The following is an 18,695-nucleotide window of genomic DNA, read 5'->3' as shown; positions in this document are numbered from 1 at the left end:
ACTTTGAAGGCGCTCGAACTCAGGACAAAAGGGAGAAACGTGCTAAGAGGAAGGCATGCTTGGCAAACCATCACTGTGATCAACTCCTGCCTGGAAACCAATGTCCCCACTGTGGAAGGACGCGTGGATCCAGAATTGGCCTCCACAGTCACTTATGGACTTAATGTTAAGACTGTGTTCATGGAAGACATGGGTGAAAATGCCTAGCTCCTAAGTTATGCACTGATCCCCCTCCACACACAACAGATCTGCCCATTCCATTGAAACTAATCTTAAAAGTGAAGAACATTTTATTCATTACAATATTGAAACATACAGGCTGGTTTTAATCTGATACACAATTGCTATTGAAAACATTCCAAGAGAGTCAGAAACGACAGCAGCATATTTGAATGGATGATGGCCAAGAGAGTGATATTCACCATTTCCCCCTCATTAAGAAAATCTGTTTTAAGAATTCACATCCTCTTTGCAAAGCTCGCACACAGGAAAAAGGAGGAAAATATATTCAGTGTTACTTTGTTCAATGCACATACAAAAAGGAATTATAAAAAAGTTATTTCCTAAGAGCCCAAAGAGCATTTCAGAAAAGGCATCTATCTCATTTTAACGAAGCAGCGATCACACTTAAAACAACAACAAAAATTGTTAAATTGCATTTCCAGTACCTAACAGGTTGGAAAGAATTTAATTGTTTTATCAGGAGAAATCTACACCTTAATTCTTTATTCACATTAATATTTGCTGCTCTTTATTGAATAGTGGTTTTAAGTTTTCTTTAGAGAACTTCTCTCTATATATAAAAAGAATCAAAAGACTTAGTTATTCTAATCAATCTTTTTACATCAGAGTCATATAAAAGAAGTCATATAATACACTTTGGCTTTGCTGGAATTTAGTTTTTGCTAGTTAAAAAAAGCTTGTGTAAGAAAATATCCCCCACCCTTTCAGCAGGACCAAAAATAAAAAAAATCAGGAACTGCATCCCACAAGTCTAATATAAACATTTTCCCACTTAATTTTTACATTCTTTTACATGCATAATACTATCTGCAAAGTGTGATAGTATGAAAGCCAGGGGGGAAATTGTGTCTTTTTCTATTCCAGCATCTGACACAATACTAGACAGGAATTTTACTGCAAGGATGATGTGAAAAGAGCTACATACACACTTCAGTGTCTACCTATTCCACTTTAGCGCTTTTGAAACCATCCTTTAGTAACTTCCTGATGAAACTGACATGTAGCATCAGGTAGATTCTAGCATATTCACATCATAGACAAATAGCCACTCAAGTTCAGCAATAAAGTAACCAATCCAAAAGCAAGACTGGAGCAGATGTTTAAGCTTAACTCATTCTGGATTTTGGATGCTCACTTAGTACTCTGATGCAAAAGGAAAATAGATAGGTTTGACATTATCAGCTCAGGTGTGTGCCACAAAAACAATTCCTAGCTTCAGCTTGGAGGCTAGATGATGCATTTTGCCTGGCTGGTGGATCATGCTGGGGTGCAGGGAGAAAAAAGAGAAGGCAGCAAAGCAAATCATTAGACAGAAATAGGTTTATTTATTAGCAAAGGTCCCCCTTTCTTCTCTCTCGTACCTTCTACCAAATTTCATTGTGAAAGTTTGTCTTCTGCCATCCATGTTTAATATTTAAAAAACACAGATGAATCACAGATACATTAACAACACCCCCCCTATATCAAGGTTGCTTCACATATTAAGAAGTTAATCAGTACCTCCTGATGCTCAGGTTAAGTGGGAGAAAGAAACGTGCTTTGAGGGAAAGGGAATCATTGCAAGTTCCTATGACAATCAGACTCAACTTCCTGTTTCTCATGTTACAAGAGGCATGGACGGACAAATATCAAGTTATTTATTAAGGTGTCCAGTGGTTGGTAAAATCACCTTATGGACATTAAAAGACGCTACAATTTTCAAATCACTGCTGTAATTTTCAGTGATTCCAACAGAACAGCCCTTCTGCCCCAAGCAAGCAGCATGAACTCAAGATAATGTAGTTTTCAATCCCCAATGCTGTGCCTTAGTATGTAGTCCTCTAATGGACATGTGGGGCTTCCTAAACAGAACACCACAATCTTTCAAGAATTTGCTTAAGAAATACTTGCATATCACATAGGTCAGCTTCTCCCTTAGAGCCTGCAATGCTTGGCACAAACCCACTAAAGTTCAAAACAGGGCTGGGTAACGATGGCCAAAGTTTCACAGACGTGGTCAATGTTTGCCTGGAATGTACCACTTGAGACTGCAGGTGAGGGATCACATGCTTGCTCCTCCATTAAAATTTAAACCTGCACTTAGAAGAATAGCATGTCAAGGAAAAGAATGTCAACTTCACATCCCCCTAGACATGCTAGGTGGGCACGGAAGGATTTGTTTTTATACGGAGCAGCAGTCATATGAGCCAGACCTACAATATGAAGCCCCAATGCAGGTTCTACTACCTCAATGGAAACTAAGCCTAATATGAGTTACCACAGGACAGAGGACAGTACAGCTTTTTCTGTTTTCAAAGTTAGGTGTTGAATATACATCACCATCAGAAAGGTTTGTAATGTTACACTAAAAGAGGTTCCCAAGGACTGTACCTTTCATCTTGAGTGGACCACACACACACCTTGGGAGCATCAATAATCTGGATCTCCTTTCACTCCAAGAGGAACTGGGGGGGGGGGGAGAGATCTATTTTGCACGTGGAAGATGCATACAAGAAAGCAGTGGGGTGAGGGAAGCCAAGGAGACCTGTGGTTTGTAATGTGGGAACCATCAGAAAGAAATCTAAGGCACATCTGGCTAAGTGTCTGGGACTCTCTAAGCCCATTTGGGGACTGCAGACTCACAACTTATTGTTCCCATTTTACAAAAATGCAATTTCGGGATGCTGTCCTACTTGCATATTGAAAGGACAAGTTGAGAAAGCAAAAGGAAGAAGTAGCCTGTGGTTGCTGTTCACTTCTAAAGTCATCTTGCAAGAGCACAGCACACCACGGTATAGTCTATCAGACTGTCCAAACCACCCTTTTAGACAGACCTATGGCAAGCATCCCATTAAGCCAGGAATTGTGACAACCAGACTAATTTAAAAAAGTGCATTCACATCAGCCCTACTCTGAGAAATCTGTAACACCTCATTCAAAAATTATTCCAGGGCATTTGCAGAATCAGAACTAGAGAGATAGCAAGAAGCAAAGCAGAAAGCTTTTGTGGTTGTCCCTTGCTATGCATAACAAAACAAGTTTTGAAGCAGAAGCTGGATATTTGTGATGTCCCGCCCAACTATGGGGCAGATATAGAGGAGAACTTAGCAAGATGATGCCTTAGCAAGATGATGTAGCTGTTGCTCTGTACTAACCTGGTATGGAAGAATGGGACTATGGTTGGAAGCAAAAATAGAGGAGCGAGAAGTACTTTGGAGACCGGAGCTTAGTGTTTCTTTGCATCTCAGCCCCATTTATGAAAGAGGCCATGCCATGTTTAAAACACAGAGCAGCAAGCTATAAAACACAATGAGTATTTTGAAAGCCAGGAACCTGTCGACAAGGGTGCCACTGGACAAGCATGATAACAAACCAACAACTCCAAAACCCACTTATCTGTCATGTCAAAGAGAAGTTTCACACACTGCAAGAATGAAGGCCTTGACTACACAGCCAATTTTGCGTGTAACTAATCAAGGTTATGTAATAGGCTTCTAGGTCTTCTTACTCTGACTATACCTACTGGCATTGTATTGAGGGCTGATAATAAGGAGCTGTGTCCAACTAACAGCTACTCAAGAGAACACCCATTAAAATCGCCTAAGTTAGCAGCTATCTCTGTTATGGTAATTTCAGTGGGCCCACTATGAGTAGAAACAGCACTGGATAGAATCCAAGGTCTACAAGGTGCATATGCTTAATATGATCTCTGGAAAATAGACGTCACCGACTATCCCAACACACAACGGGATACTAGATGTTGACCTCTGGCCACACTGTCTGGGGCTGATGGGAACTGGGAATTCAACAGTTCTGGAGGGTCAGAGTTTCCCCATTACAGTCCTCACACTGAGCACACTTATAGCACAGTCTAATGTAAGATAGCACAGTTATCAGGGAAACAAAGCAAAGCCTACCTAAATCAAAGCCTGCCAGCTGCTTTGGAACAAACCATTTCTAGAACAAACACTAATGGGAGTAATCTAGAGGAAGTGGTCTGACATTTACAGTCTAACCAAGGGCATCATCTGAAGAAGAGTTTACTGCTAATGGAAGAACTTGGATGCAACTACGTAAGTTGAAGGCAGCTCACAGGGCTGTCGCCAGGACAAAAATCCACAACTGCATTGATGCCAATTCAAAAATAATTTCCCCAAAGCATCACTCAAAGGATCACTTCAAAAAGCAACCCTGAAAGAGCTAAAAATGAGGTCAGAACGAGTACAAAGTAATGCTATTCACCGCTGGAAACCTTTGCTATGAGCAAGCATGGGGTGGATATCCACCAGATGCCTTCCTCTAGGAAGACACTGAAATATTTGTACTAGCACAGTTGCACCCATGAAGCTGAGGGAAACAGAGAATCTGACTGCTGGTTTACAATCTAGAACACAGGTGTGCAACTAGAGATTTGCCAAGCTGAAACACAAGGCATGTACGGTGGCCTGCTAGGGTCTTAGTAAATTAGTTGGAACTTGGGGTGTGTGTGTGTGTGTGTGTGTGTGTGTGTGTGTGTAAAACATCTAGCAGGCCATGATTACATGGCTGGTGAGCTTGGCTTGATGACCAGTTTTGCATGCATGGTCTAGAAAGAGGGTTGCAAGCCAGGGTCAATTTGCGAATGCAGGGTTGCATCTGGCTGACCAATGCTCTCTCGTGCAGAAGTAACATTCCTGGAAAAGGTAACTTATTCCCCTTCCAGCGCTGCACTTAGACAGACCATTACTGTGGGGGCAAAGCCTGCATTCCACCCAACACTGGTCCTGTGATTGTCCCTATCAGCACATCAGGAGAGGATGGTGGACTGTGGGGTTCAGACATACTATATGGATGCATCCTGAAATAAGCACCATTTGGACACCCCTTTAGTGTGCTGATATTTAATGCTCCACAACACAAGCCAAAATCTAGAATTGGTAGTGTCTCTGTGTGTTTTAATTCAAAACATAGCACCTTTATTTGAGGGTGGAATGGGGTCAACATATATGCTACAGGTAAAATCCAACGGTTGGACAGCATGCTCATGAATCCTAATAATCCAGGAAGGACATGTAGTTGGTATCTAGCTGGTGTGCATATTATCAAATTTGGGCTACATCAAGCACTCAAAGACCAGTAAGAAAGAAAGAAAGAGAAAGAGAGAGAGAGAGAGAGAGAGAGAGAGAGAGAGAGAGAAACTCCTTCCGATTGCTGAATTTGCTGGGTAAGATGCTTATCACCCACCTGTTGGACTTGACTTGTAACATGTGCACAACTGCCAGAGGAAAGAACAGTTTCTAGCAAGAAAAGGCTCCCCTTCTTTAATTGCAATGAAACTGATTGGCTGCAGAGTCCATCAAGAAAATGCTGCAGCCTCTTAGTGTTGCTTTCTCCATCCACACGAGCACAAACATGACAGTGATTCTGACTGCTGAGAAATAAGTCAGGAAGCTGTCCCTTTATGTGCTTCCAACAAACCAGCCTGCCTCCCCCCCCAACACCTTTTTTTTTTTTTTAAAAAAAAGCACAGCTTTGCCTGGCTCTTCTCCGACATCCCAGAAGAGGGAAAGAAATCACACTGAGGAGAGGCGCTAGGCGTCAGTTCCATTCATTCAAAGATCAGGTTGCCCTGTTGGCCAGACTCAAGATTCACAAACCCTCCCCTGCTCCTAGCCAGTTTTCATCTCTCTGCTCCTCTGTGGGTCCTTCTGAAGACTTTGTGGGAGTCCCAGCGTGGTCCATGAACATGTTTGGAATATCTTTGCCAAAGTAGATCTTGCTGTTGGTGGCAATTGCTTTGTACTTCATGAGCTGCAAGTATTCTGGAGTCAGTTTTAGCTGCAAGAAGAGAAAGTGCATCAAGAGCCCGGGGTTAGAGAGATCCTTTAAAATTCAAGGGCGTCAAAAGAGCCCTGCTGGATCAGGCCAATAGCCCATTTAGTCCAGCATCCTGTTCTCACAAACCAGATGCCCCAGTGGGACAAGCAGAACCTGAGCGCCAAAAACACTCTCCCCCTCCTGCAGTTTCCAACAACTGATATTCAGAAGCGTACTGCCTCCGACAGTGGAGGTGAACTTGGGAGACCTAGGTTCTGCCTATGGATCAAATTATCTCCAAGGTGGCTGACGACAGATTGGAAACAATGCAAAAATGATACAAAAAAGGAACTGTGTGCGCCTCGATGGTCGGGCCGCTAAGTGAGATGCAGGGAGGGCATGACATTTTAGAGCAGCGATGAGGAAGCTATGGCCTCCAGGAAGCTGCTAGATTTCAGCCAGCATGGTCAATGGTCAGGGATGATGGGCGTTGCGGTCAAACAGCATCTGGAGGACCTCAGGTTCCCCATCCCTGTGTTAAAGCACTTCAGTCTTTACTTAGCTCAGTTGCAATCTGAGTAAGAACTAGGCCCAAGAGACCACAAACCCATGTCAAATCATCACACAGCCTTTGCATCTACAGAAGCAATATGGGGATGTCTTTGGGATGTTATTAGAGTAAGCTCCCAACATCACTGGCAGTGCTAGCTGGGATTGATTGCAGCTGTAGTCCAAAGCACCATGACAGCACCATGTTTGTTTCCCTGCAGGAGTATGAGCCATTGGGAACCTGCAACCCCAAGCTGAGGATGCCAACTGTGTGGAAGAACAGCTAACCTTGTTGGCTTCTGCCATCTTCAAAGCAGTATAACATTCAGCATCTGCCCTCGCCTTCTCTCTAGCAAGGAATGCAGCATCTGCAGAAAGAGGAAGGGGAGATTTAGAAGTATAGGGAAGCTGTACAAGTCCCTGGAAAGCCCCTTACTTACCCATTTCCACCTTCAAAACACAGCACAAGTTTTCATGGTTGTAATCAATGCTTTACCAAAGTCCAAGCTCCGCCCCCTGCAGCCCCAGCACAATTTTGGATTGAACCAGAGCAGAAATAGGGAAATGACTGGGATCCTAGGATATTGGCTGGCAATAGTTAGAAGGGAACATGAAAGGAAGGAAGCAGAGAACAGAATTTCACTTGCGCCCATTCAGATTGTATCGCTAGCGAGTCAGACTGTTTTAATACAGGGATGAGGAAGCTGGTGCTCTCAGGGGGTGTTGGGCTACAACTCCCACCAGCCCCAGCCAGCATGGCCAAAGGTCAGGAGCAATGGAAGTTAAAGAGCCCAACAACACCTGGAAGGCCACAGGTTCCCCATCCCTTATTAGTACCGACTGATGAAAATTAACACTTCTCTCTGTAAAACATGAAGGCTAGGATTTGTCTGGTAGAAACGGGCAAGAAGAACTGGCACACAAGAGAGTTCAGAGAATTCCATGCAGGCAAGTGAGAGGAACAGAGAAGGAAGGATGGAGAACTCCAATATAGAGATGTAACTGACTGCTACAGAAGAGGCAGTTATCCCCTGCCAGACCACAATAGGCTAGTATTTTTTTGGGGGTGGGCAGGCTAGCAATTTTTGTGCTAGCTTATTTACAAGTGGTGTTGTTGTTGTTTCAACAATTTATATACCACTTAATTGCTGTGGTCTTTAAGTGGTGAACAAGCAACTCAATACTATGAAAACAAAAAAGACACAACTGAGATACTTTAGATCAGCCTTCTCTAACTTGGTGCATTCAAGATCATTCAGCCCCACTCAGTGCAGTTAAATGAAAACTACACAAGCTATGAGTAACCACCCGTTTGCCAGAGTGTTGAGTGGCATTATACCAGCTCTGCCCTTTCCAATCTATGGCGTCCTCCATTTCCCTCCCGCTCCCTCCTTTGTGATTTTCAGGAAGAAATAAACCAAAGAAGTTTCAACCTGCTGCATGAAATTCTAGAGACCCAGCCACAAACTCCGGCAGTTGATCAACGAGGTGTAAAACCTTGTTCGGAAAACTCTTAAGTGCAGAAAGCCCACGATTTTAAAAGCAACTCTTGCAAAACTGCTTTTTAAAAAACGAAAAAGATAAAAAGTGTGTGTGTATGTGTGTGTGTGTGGGGGGGGGAGCCTGTCACTTTTCCCCTGGAGCCTGCGATCGTGTTGTTTCAAAACACATCAATCCATTAGCTGGTCATTTCTGCTCACATAGCAGCTGCAACCAACTCCAACAGCTGAGAGTGCCTGAGATTCAAAGAGCACACAGCAATCAACTTGTCAGAGCAGCTGGAACGGCTTGGGACAAAGCCAAACATTCTCTGCCGAGGGTTCGGCTGGGCCTCCCGACTCCTAGGGGGCTGCATCGAGGGCCTGGCACCTGGCAACGTGCCTTGATGAGAAAGAAAACCACCAGCGCTCTGCTGGGGACTGCCTAATGAGAGACTGCTGATCTGTAAACCACTAATTGGCTCCTCAGCGAGATGCTGCAAAGCTTGACAGGGCCTTTAATGAACCTAACAGGATTGAGTGACATGCTGCTCAGAGGCAGCCGGCACAGCCTTTCCCAGGTCCAGGAATCTGCCCGACAATAGGAATGACAGAGAGGAGGGGAAATCCTTCCACATCACATGCCTGCAGTTGTAATCAACTGGCAGCAGCTCTTTGGCCGAGGGAATGGGCTGTAGCTCAGTGGCAAACGGTCCCAGGTTGAATCCCTGGCTTTGGGCTGGGAAAGTCGCGTCTGAAACTCTGGGGAGCGCCGTCTGTGAAAATACAAGGCCAGAACAGACTGTTGGTCTGACTCAGCACAGGGCAGCTTCATGCGCTCCAAGAACCGAACTGTGGCATGCATAGCACATGCTCTGCTACAGTGCATCAGTTCTATGTGCAGAGGACAAAGGTATCCAGGGCTGACATGTTGAACTGTGGAAGGAGAGTTGCAAATTCTACAGAAACACAAACAAACACAAATACTAGGGGAGCTGAAACGTTTGGCAGATTTCTTCTGGCTTACAGAATCCTGGTTGAGGAAACTAAACAACCTCATGTGCAAAGAAACACATGGCTGGAAACAGGGAAGCGTGGAGGTATGCAATCAGTGGAGGCAGAACGGGGATTAAAAGCAATTCACTCGATGGTGCTGCTCCAAAGATGTTTCTCAACCACAAGGACTATTTCAGGTGTGGGGAACTTTGGGCCCTCCAGATGTTGCTGAGCTGCAACTCTCATCCTCCCTGGCCTTTGGCCATGCTGGGGCTGATGGGAGCTGCTGTTCAGAAACATCGGGGGGGGGGGGGAATGTTCCCCACATGTGTGGACTACTTGAATCAGCTACAACCTGGCAACATAAAACACTGAACGACTTGGGACCCAGGTACATAATGGACTGCCATCTTCAGAACTGGACTATTCAGCTCTATAGACCTGCCAGAGATGCCCCACTTGTTCTTCCAGCTTCTGCTCAGCAGCTGGCAACATGAGAGAGGGCACTTTCAGTTGTGGCTACTCGATTATGGAGCTCCCTCCCAAAGGGCATTTGGCTGTCCTCTATAAATAGGATCAAGGTAAGATGCTTTCTATAGGGACGCAGGTGGCGCTGTGGGTAAAACCTCAGTGCCTAGGGCTTGCCGATCGCATGGTCGGCGGTTTGAATCCCCGCGGCGGGGTGAGCTCCCGTCTTTCGGTCCCAGCTCCTGCCCACCTAGCAGTTCGAAAGCACCCTTAAGTGCAAGTAGATAAATAGGTACCGCTTTATAGCGGGAAGGTAAACGGTGTTTCCGTGTGCTGCGCTGGTGCTGACTCGCCAGTGCAGCTTCGTCACACTGGCCACGTGACCTGGAAGTGTCTCCGGACAGCGCTGGCCCCCGGCCTCTTAAGTGAGATGGGCGCACAACCCTAGAGTCGGACACGACTGGCCCGTACGGGCAGGGGTACCTTTACCTTACCTAAGATGCTTTCTATTTGCCCAGGCCTTTGGAATGTGACTTTTTTATGGTTTTGCTACTGTCACGTCTACTATTGATGTTTATATTTTGTTTTACTATCTGGCTTGGATGTGAGGTTTTAACAAATGGTTACTGCTGTTCACAGCTTTGTATGCAATATTGCATTGTCAACTGCTCTATGCTCCCATTGGGAGGAAGGGCAGGATAAGAGAATGGCAAAATAAATAACCCACATACTTCTAGTCCCTGCCTGTCTTTTGTCAAGTATCCTGTGGTCCGTCTTCTCCCTACCTTGTGCCCTCTAGAGGTTTCAAACTGCAATGCCCACCAGTCCTAGCCAACATAGTCAATGCAGGTATGATTGGAGCTGATGTTAAAAAATGTGGAGGGCACTAGGTTGGGGGAGGCTGATGTTCTTAGATGCAAAGTGGCCAACTTTATTGGACCTTAAAATATTCATCTGCGAGAAAGGAGGGATCCACCAGGCCCATACCTAAGCCTATTTGTGCTCTGACATCCTTGGTCAGATGGAAAATCTTTTCCATAGCTGCTTACCTTCAATCTCAGAGATTCGCTTCTCAGTTTCTTTTTCCATCACCTTCTGCCCGTATGTTATTTCAGCCACCTGGGCTATTTTTTCTGCCTCTGTATTAGGAAAGATAGGCCGATGATTATGGGAACCAACTCCGATGGTCAACATGGCTAATTAGTTCCTGGAACAGCAAGACACCTGGCAAGCTCAACTCATCTACTTCAAAACACTGACTTGCCCCTCCTGCCATCCCTGCAGAAACAACAAGGTAACAAAAACCTTCTCTTCTCTTTTGGAATATGCTTCCCTCTTTGATTAAGACTAGCTCGTGGCACATTACCACTTGTCCATGAACAACTGAGATTATCTCACCAATAGGACAGTTTTCTCAATCCAAACTCTCTGACTTTTTGCCTTGATAAGATGTGTGCAGGCCTGGTCTAGGAACCAAGAGGGGCAGCAATCAAGAATCTCCTTGTGCACACAATTTATTTAGCAAAGCCTTTTGTCATCACCTCATCTCCCACAACCTCTTGATGAATCGGCTACGCCTGCCTCACATCCCCATAGGGATGAAGTCTCTTCCTATGTGCTATGCAACTCCATGTGCTGTTCTCTAAATAAATATCCACACAAACCAATAAGAGCCTTCTTGCGTTCCGTCTCAGCTTCCTTCTCCACCACCTTCTGCTTCTGGGCTGCAATCAACAGCTTTGTCTTCTCGCTCTCCCTAGAGGGACCAAGACGGGCGAATAAGTAAAACACTGGCAGAAACAGCAGAAGCTCCTGGAAGCAGCCTGATTAGAACTGGAGTGGGGAACCTCAGGCCTCCCTATCTGGCCATGCTTTGCAACCTCTTTGTCTGTTTTTGCTGGAATGTGTCCTTGAACTCTGATAATGCCTTTTGCTAGCCTGGATGGAGGCTAGAGAGGTGTACATGAGCATGTGCAGAAATTAGCCTACTATACTGAGACATGCATTGTTCTGCCCACTTCTGCCTATGGCCCTGCCTGCCCACCTGTTGGATGCAGAGGAATGGTGGGAGGGAAGAAGGCTCAGAGCCTGGGGAGCGCTGGTGAGACAACGATGAGTGGTCCAGAGAGAGAAGACTCTGTAGCTGAAGAATGCCCTGACAATAAGCATGCAGTACTGAACTATCTTGGCTATGAGAGGCGAACAACTGCTTATCCACAAGGGCAGCCACACAATGTACAAAAAGTTAACAGTGTGTGTCCCGCAGGAGCAGACTGGAAATCTTTCCAGTGCAGCATCCTGCTTCCCACATGGGTGAAAAATATGCTCCTGGGAAGCTCACAAGCAGGACATGAACGTGGTAGCCATCTTCTGTTGATCTTACTGGGCACAGAAGTAGCATACAGTCATCATGACTTGTACTGACTTATCCTACAGAAATTGGTTCAATCCTCTTTTAAAACTATGTGAGTTGGTGGCCAGCATCACACCAGGTTACAACGAACTGCATAGGTTACCAAGGTGCAGTGCCTGGGTTTGCATTTCGCCATGGTTTGTTTAACCAAAACATGGTTTGTTTGAGTATGAGAACCTAGCCCTAACCTACACATCATCACAACTGTACTGAAAGGGAAGGAGAGAATACCTGCTACTTACATGAGTTCGTAATTCCTCCGAATTGTCTCTGGGATGTTTGGCTTTGTGACTCGGACTGCCTGGAGAAATAAAAAGGGAGGATGATGAGGGAAGGAGGCTGCTGAGCAGTATGTGCTCAACTCAGTCAATAGCGACCTTATCATATATCCATCTGGAGCATGAGATGCTGCCTAATCAAGGAAAGACTCTCCATGTTACAACTCAATACAATCTGCAACAGGAGGAAGCAGTCTCCACTCTCATTCTGTTAGCATGCAACTGATGCAGTCTAAAGTAGCGCAGGAGAGTCTAGCAATGAGTTGGCAGAAGAGCCCCCAGCATGGATCCCCCAAAATTGGGGTGGCCCTTCTATTTGGGTGGGTGCTGTTTGGCACCAAATTCTTTGCAGAGACTTCTAAAAGAGTCAAATTATCTGCTGCCCGTCCAGGCTCTGCTAACAAAAAGCCAGCACAAAAAGAAAAATTAATCCCGCTCTTCTGCTTGCTTGATGTTAAGATCTATCCAGGAGCATCAGCAAGTTTGATGAGCAAAGTGGGACAATGTTAAGTCTAGCTTGCAGCTCTTCAGTCCCCTGTCTGGTACTGGACCAGACACCCCCACCCCTAATATTCTTGGTTACCTGTATGATGAGTCCTGGTGCCATGGATGTCAGGTCTTGCTGGAGAGCCAGTTTCAGGTTTTCATCAATCTGATCTGGTAAGATAATGAACCAAATAATTAGACAATTTTAAAGGATAATTGAGTGTGGTGTGTGAATTAGTCATGTTGGACAGAGTACCACATGCCTCTGAAGTGGAGCAGCTTTTCATTCATGGAATTATAGAACTGTAGAGTTGGAAGGGATAACTAGGATCATCTAGTCCAATCCCCTGCAATGCAGGAATCTTTTGCCCAACGTGGGGCTGCAACACATGACCCTGAGAATAAGAATCTCATGCTCTACAGACTGAGCTAACTCCATTCACTTGGACACGCACAGCCTAGAACGCGTTAAAAAAAAAAAACCCTTAAAAAGATGCTAACAAGTGGGTCACATCAGTGGTACCACCTCCATTTTTGTGATCAAGGCACTCACCAAATAATTCAATGTAAACTTCCTGGAGAGTGTGGACACTGCAGAACTGGTTGAGCTCATGGTGGATCTTGTTGAAGATGAGAGCTTTGTCATAATCTGCAGTGAAGTTCTTCACTATGTCATATACTGGTGAGAAGAGAAAAGGGTGCTGTTAGCTCAGATCAGCCCTCACGCTTAACAACAGTAGCAGGTTGCAACATCAGGAGGCAGCACCCTGTAGTCTCTGTTTAACACTGGGGGTGGGCACTATTGACTATGAGTAGACCTGGAGGCATTTCAGGCCAGGCAATGGAGACTGCAGGTCTGATGACTCCCAATATGACCCAAGAAGAGCCAATCTCACTCCAGTTCTTCCGACAAAGCTTATGGGCCTGCTGCACTTTATCAGGGCTCAAATACACTATGCCTCACCAGGATTGGTGAGAAGAAAAATATATTCTGGCCCTCTGGGAAGGCCCTGACTCCCTGGACAAGAGGGAAGCCAGCTAGGCCTCATCCATTGGACAAATATGGAGCAGCTCAAGGGACAAGGACACTCTGCTCTTTGGGGAAGGGCTCAGTAGTAAAACATTACATGCATAAGGCACCATCTTCAGTCAGTAGCATCTCCAGGTAGTGGTGGGAATTGTCTTGCCTGAAACCCTGGAGGACCACTGCCTGCCAGTGTAGACAATACTGTGCTAAATGGACCAAAGCGCTGGACCCAGCATAAGGCAGCTACTTATGTTCCTTGCTGTCTGCTGCGTTGGTATTGCAGAACTGAAGGGAAGGAGGCTCTGGCCCCATCTATCTGTCAGAGGAGTAAGAGTTGCTGCTGTGTGGTGCATGCCTGCAATATGTGTGCAAGAGAGTATGTTCAAAAGTTGTTGTTTTTGTGTGTGTGTGGTTATCATTACCTGTTTGTTGCAAGCCGCCTTGAAACTCATTTGATTGAAAAGTGGGGCGTAAATCTTCAAAGTAAATAAAACTATATTACTACTGGAACGGGTGTGAACATTCTGTGTGGCAAATCCAGCCCCCAAACTCTTGCACACTCCTCCACGCCACAGCCCGGAAAAGGAAGCACAAGTAAGCAGAGCTAAATAAACTCACCGGCACTTTGGATTAGGAAGTTCACAACCTCAATTCGGTCAAAATAGATCATCACTCCTCCACTGCAGAAAGAAAGTGCGAAGAGAGGTGAGTGTTTTGACAACACACCCTAGGGATGAAGACAGAACGTATCGAAGACTAGAATGTACCCAGTGCCTAACCAACAAACTGAAAAAAAAAAGAGCAAAATTGAAACAGGGAGGATTTCTTATCTAGTTTTAGCACGTATGCAGGACCTATGGCAGCGTTTCTCAAACTTGGGGCCCCAACTGTTGTTGGACTGCAGCTCCCATCATCCCTGACCACTGGTCCTGCTAGCTAGGGATGCTGGGAGTTGTAGTCGAACAACAGCTGGGGACCCCAGTTTGAGAAACACTGATCTATGGGATAAAGAATTGTATAGATGTGGGAAGCTGTCCTGTGAGAGGCCCACCAGGCTCCATCTCTGCTGGCTTCCACTGCCCAGAGACATTGTTACTACTCACGGCATAGAATCATAGAATCATAGAGTTGGAAGAGACCACAAGGGCCATCGAGTCCAACCCCCTGCCAAGCAGGAAACACCATCAGAGCACTCCTGACATATGGTTGTCAAGCCTCTGCTTAAAGACCTCCAAAGAAGGAGACTCCACCACACTCCTTGGCAGCAAATTCCACTGTCGAACAGCTCTTACTGTCAGCTCTATGCAACCTCTTGCTTCAGAGGCAGCATGCCTCTAAATACCAGCTGGTGGAGAGCAAAAACAGAGCGAGTCATTGCTTTCATGCACTGCTTGTGGGTTTCCCACCGGCATTTGGTCCATCACTGTAGCAGGAAACAGGATTCTGAACTAGATGGGAAAACTGGCTTGATCTGGAGAACGTCAAAAGAGCCCATCTAATTCTTTTCTTGCCATGACCAATCAGATGTCTATGGGAAGCCCAGAAGCAGGGCTTAAGTATGCACTTTTGATACTCAGTTTTGATACCCAGCAAGAGGTATTCCGTGGATTTAGAACATGGTCACCATGACTAGTAGCCGTGGATAGCATCCGCCTCCCCAAATTTGTCTCATCCTCTTTTAAATCCATCCAAGTTGGCGACCAACCTTGAGGGTGCAAATTCCATAGGTTAACTACACGCTGTGTGAAATTGTGGTTAAAGGTTTATTGCTTATTTTAAAGTGAATTGTTTAGCTATTTAAGGGGTCAAGTCCTTTTGTGGCAACGCAGAGCATGAAGAAAGAATACAAAAAATATAACTGCATGAGTGATTGCTCTTTAAGCACACACCCAGCATTTCCCCCAAGACGTCATCCCTGACCTGGCTGTGTTGGTTGGGGCGGGAGGGTACCATGTTGTCTGGCCCTGGTGTAATGAGTTGCCCATGCTTTAGGTCACTTGAGTTCCTCCCAACAGAGTATGACAATAAAGAGATAATTGCGTAGATCTATGGTTAATTTTATAGCCAAACTATTTGTTTGAGCCATCTGAGTATTCAGCTTTGAGACTAAAAAATATTCTCAGTAATGGGTTACTTCAGTTTTCAGAACAGAATTAACTGACTTTCATTTGTTTTCACAAGCACGGCTTCTGTTTTGCAGGCTGTTCCAACTAGTTCAGGCCACCACCCAAGCAGCATTCACCCCAAACACCAAATGCTATAGAAGGAAAGTTTTGATGTAAGTGAAGGAGAAAATGCCATCTAGTGGCAGGTACAGAGAGCTTCACAGCTTCTTCTGAGAAGTAAAACTCAATAAGGACATCCCATTCATAAGGAAAAAAACTAATTTGCATGGAAAACATGGCGCCATCAGGTGCTTAATTGCCTAGAGAGGTCATACAATCACATTTCTTAAAGGATTTTCTGTAGTGCATTGCACAAGCATCCTTAAAAGAGGTTTTAAGTGCAGGCAAACCAACATGGGTTGAATCCTGCTAAGTCACTGCGTGAGCGGAAACAACCTCCACAACTACTTCCTGCAAATCCGGTCTAGGGGTTTCCCAACCTTCTGGAGCAGTTCTGGGGAAGTTCCATTTTTCTCAGAGAAGTCGTTCCGCTCCCAAGAACTTAGTTGAGTACAACCCTATACTTCAGAAATTGCACTGTACATACAGAGAATTTGTTATCTGCTGTGGGATCCCAAAAATCTGAGCTTCCTTTTGAAAAACCAAAGCAACTCCCCATAACCTATGTTTCTAGCCCTTATGAATGCAAACAGAAGGTTAAAGGCATCTGGGGAAGAAAGGGGTGAGTAGGCTGTCCAAACAGGAGCCTGCACAGCTATTTGTAGTTCCCTCACGTCTACGGCAATGACAATATAAGCAAATAAGGCCAATTAATGAATGTGCATCTATTTACCCAAACCACATGATTCGGCTTTTCTCAACATGGAAAGCTCAACTTCTGATGTGCGATATCTTGTTTTAGAGGTTTGGACTGTCCGTTTCTACTTTTTGATTCTAAACGCTCAGCTAAGCCTGCTTTAAGAACACACTTCGCTCAGCCTACATAGAGGTGTCATATACATTTCAGGATACAGCATAATAAGGCAATTTGGGGCAAGGTGCTTCCATTTACTGTCTCAGTAGAGCCGCTTTTCAGTGCCACTGCACAGAGGCACCACAGAAGTCGAAGAAGGTCCAAAACGGCATATATGGGAAGCAGCCTCAACCTGTGAGCTTGAGAAGGAATATAAAGGCACCAAATTCAATTCTGGGGCTACAACTCACCTTGTGCCACATGGAACATTTTTTACTTCATCTGTTTGCAATGTTGTCTAGAGAGAGGGAGAAAGAAAGCAAAAGGATTTGTAATGAACTGGATCGCTTACAATGGCGTACGACCACATTCCCACCAGGGCAACATTCAGGGGAAATAAAGGTTAAAACAAAAGAAAAAGGTAAAGGACCCCTGGATGGTTAAGTCCAGTCAAAGGCGACTATGGGGTTGTGGTCTCATCTCGCTTTCAGGCCGAGGGAGCCGGTGTTTGTCCACAGACAGCCTTCTGGGTCATGTGGCCAGCATGACTAAACCGCTTCTGGCGCAACAGAATATCGTGACAGAAACCAGAATCCAAGTAGACCTATTTATCTACTTGGGCTGGTGTGATTTCGAACTGCTAGGTTGGCAGAAGCTGGGACAGAGCAATGGGAGCTCCCTCTATCATGGGGATTAGAACCACCAATCTTTTGATTGGCAAGCCCAAGAGGCTCAGTGGTTTAGACCCCAGCGCCACCTGTGTCCCTTCATTCAGGAAATATATGCCAGTGATGACCAGAGTAACAAGGTTGATTTTACACAGCAGGCTACATTCCAATAACAATAACAATTTATGGCTCAGAATTTGAACTTGCCATTAGGAAAAAAGACTAATATAGCATCCCAGACTACTTGGGTGCAACTAATAAGAACTCTATGTGCCACATTCCTGTAAGGAGATCATAAAAATGAAAAGTACCTGTACTGATTTATAGGAGGTTATGAAAGGGAGCATTAGGTGGAAGCCAGGGCCACTGGTGGATGTCAGCAGGGCTCCTCCCCTGTTAAAAACAAAGAGAGAAATGTGTGCATTTATATCAGGCAGTGCTGTGATCCTTGGTGCAGAATAATGGGAGTTTTAGAACAGGCCTAGCAGGGGTCTTAGTTTGGCCTGAGAGGCAGTTTCCCCTAAAACATGTTCTCTTTCTGCACAAGTGATGTCAGGTGTGTGGCAGGTGAAAATGCATCTGAGAAAAAAAAAAAGATTTGGAAGCCTGAAGGGTGCATCCAATTGTTCGCTGGCAAGTGGAGATCGCTGATCGGTGCCGACTGCAAGTGCCTTTGAGGCTGCCCATTCACAGGTGCAGCTGGGATTTGTTTCAGAGGGGAAATGTCCATTTACAGGCATGGTTTGAATCCAAAATGCACCTGCAAATGGACAAAGCAGGACTCACTGTTACCGCCAATGAGCACCAAGAACAGTCAATGGGAACATATCTTAAACATCTTCACAGGGTTCATTTCCAAGCATGATTCAAAGTGCTGGTGAGTCCTTTGAAAGCCCTAGGTGGAGCTTGGAAGACACAAGATTTACCCACCCTGGAAGAATGGCAGATGAAGGTGATAGACTATATGGGACTAGCAGAGATGACTGGCAGAATCCGAGACCAGGGAAAAGAGTCGGCGGAAGAAGACTGGAAGAAATTTAAAGACTATCTGCAGAAATACTGTAAAATTAATGAATGTTAGAATGATGTTGGACAGAAATTAAGTGGTTACCAGCTGTAATGTAAAGGTTGAGCAATAAGTTATAATAAGTTATAAATAAGTGATAATAAGGATTTGTTGAGTTAAGAATTTGAACTGGAATACAAAATGGGGAGGTGAGAGGAGGTCTGGGAAAC

General features: G+C 45.1%; 1 protein-coding gene across 1 annotated transcript in view; it reads right to left on the bottom strand.

The window, feature by feature from the left end:
* Positions 1-272: 272 nt before the first annotated feature.
* ERLIN2 (ER lipid raft associated 2) overlaps positions 273-18,695 on the bottom strand; it is a 28,356-nt gene continuing 9,933 nt past the window's right edge. Inside the window, exons 3-12 of the mRNA XM_081843359.1 lie at positions 17,771-17,852; positions 17,043-17,089; positions 14,332-14,393; positions 13,240-13,365; positions 12,784-12,857; positions 12,165-12,223; positions 11,174-11,265; positions 10,559-10,648; positions 6,856-6,935; positions 273-6,039 (exon numbers count right to left, since the gene is read on the bottom strand). Coding sequence (XP_081699485.1) covers positions 5,851-6,039; positions 6,856-6,935; positions 10,559-10,648; positions 11,174-11,265; positions 12,165-12,223; positions 12,784-12,857; positions 13,240-13,365; positions 14,332-14,393; positions 17,043-17,089; positions 17,771-17,852 — 901 coding nt within the window. The 3' untranslated portion in view covers positions 273-5,850. The remainder of the gene's footprint in view (positions 6,040-6,855; positions 6,936-10,558; positions 10,649-11,173; positions 11,266-12,164; positions 12,224-12,783; positions 12,858-13,239; positions 13,366-14,331; positions 14,394-17,042; positions 17,090-17,770; positions 17,853-18,695) is intronic.

The sequence above is a fragment of the Podarcis erhardii genome, assembly GCF_964252035.2.
Source record: "Podarcis erhardii genome assembly, chromosome: 16".
Lineage (NCBI taxonomy): Eukaryota > Metazoa > Chordata > Lepidosauria > Squamata > Lacertidae > Podarcis > Podarcis erhardii.
This window is presented reverse-complemented; position numbering and strand designations above follow the sequence as displayed.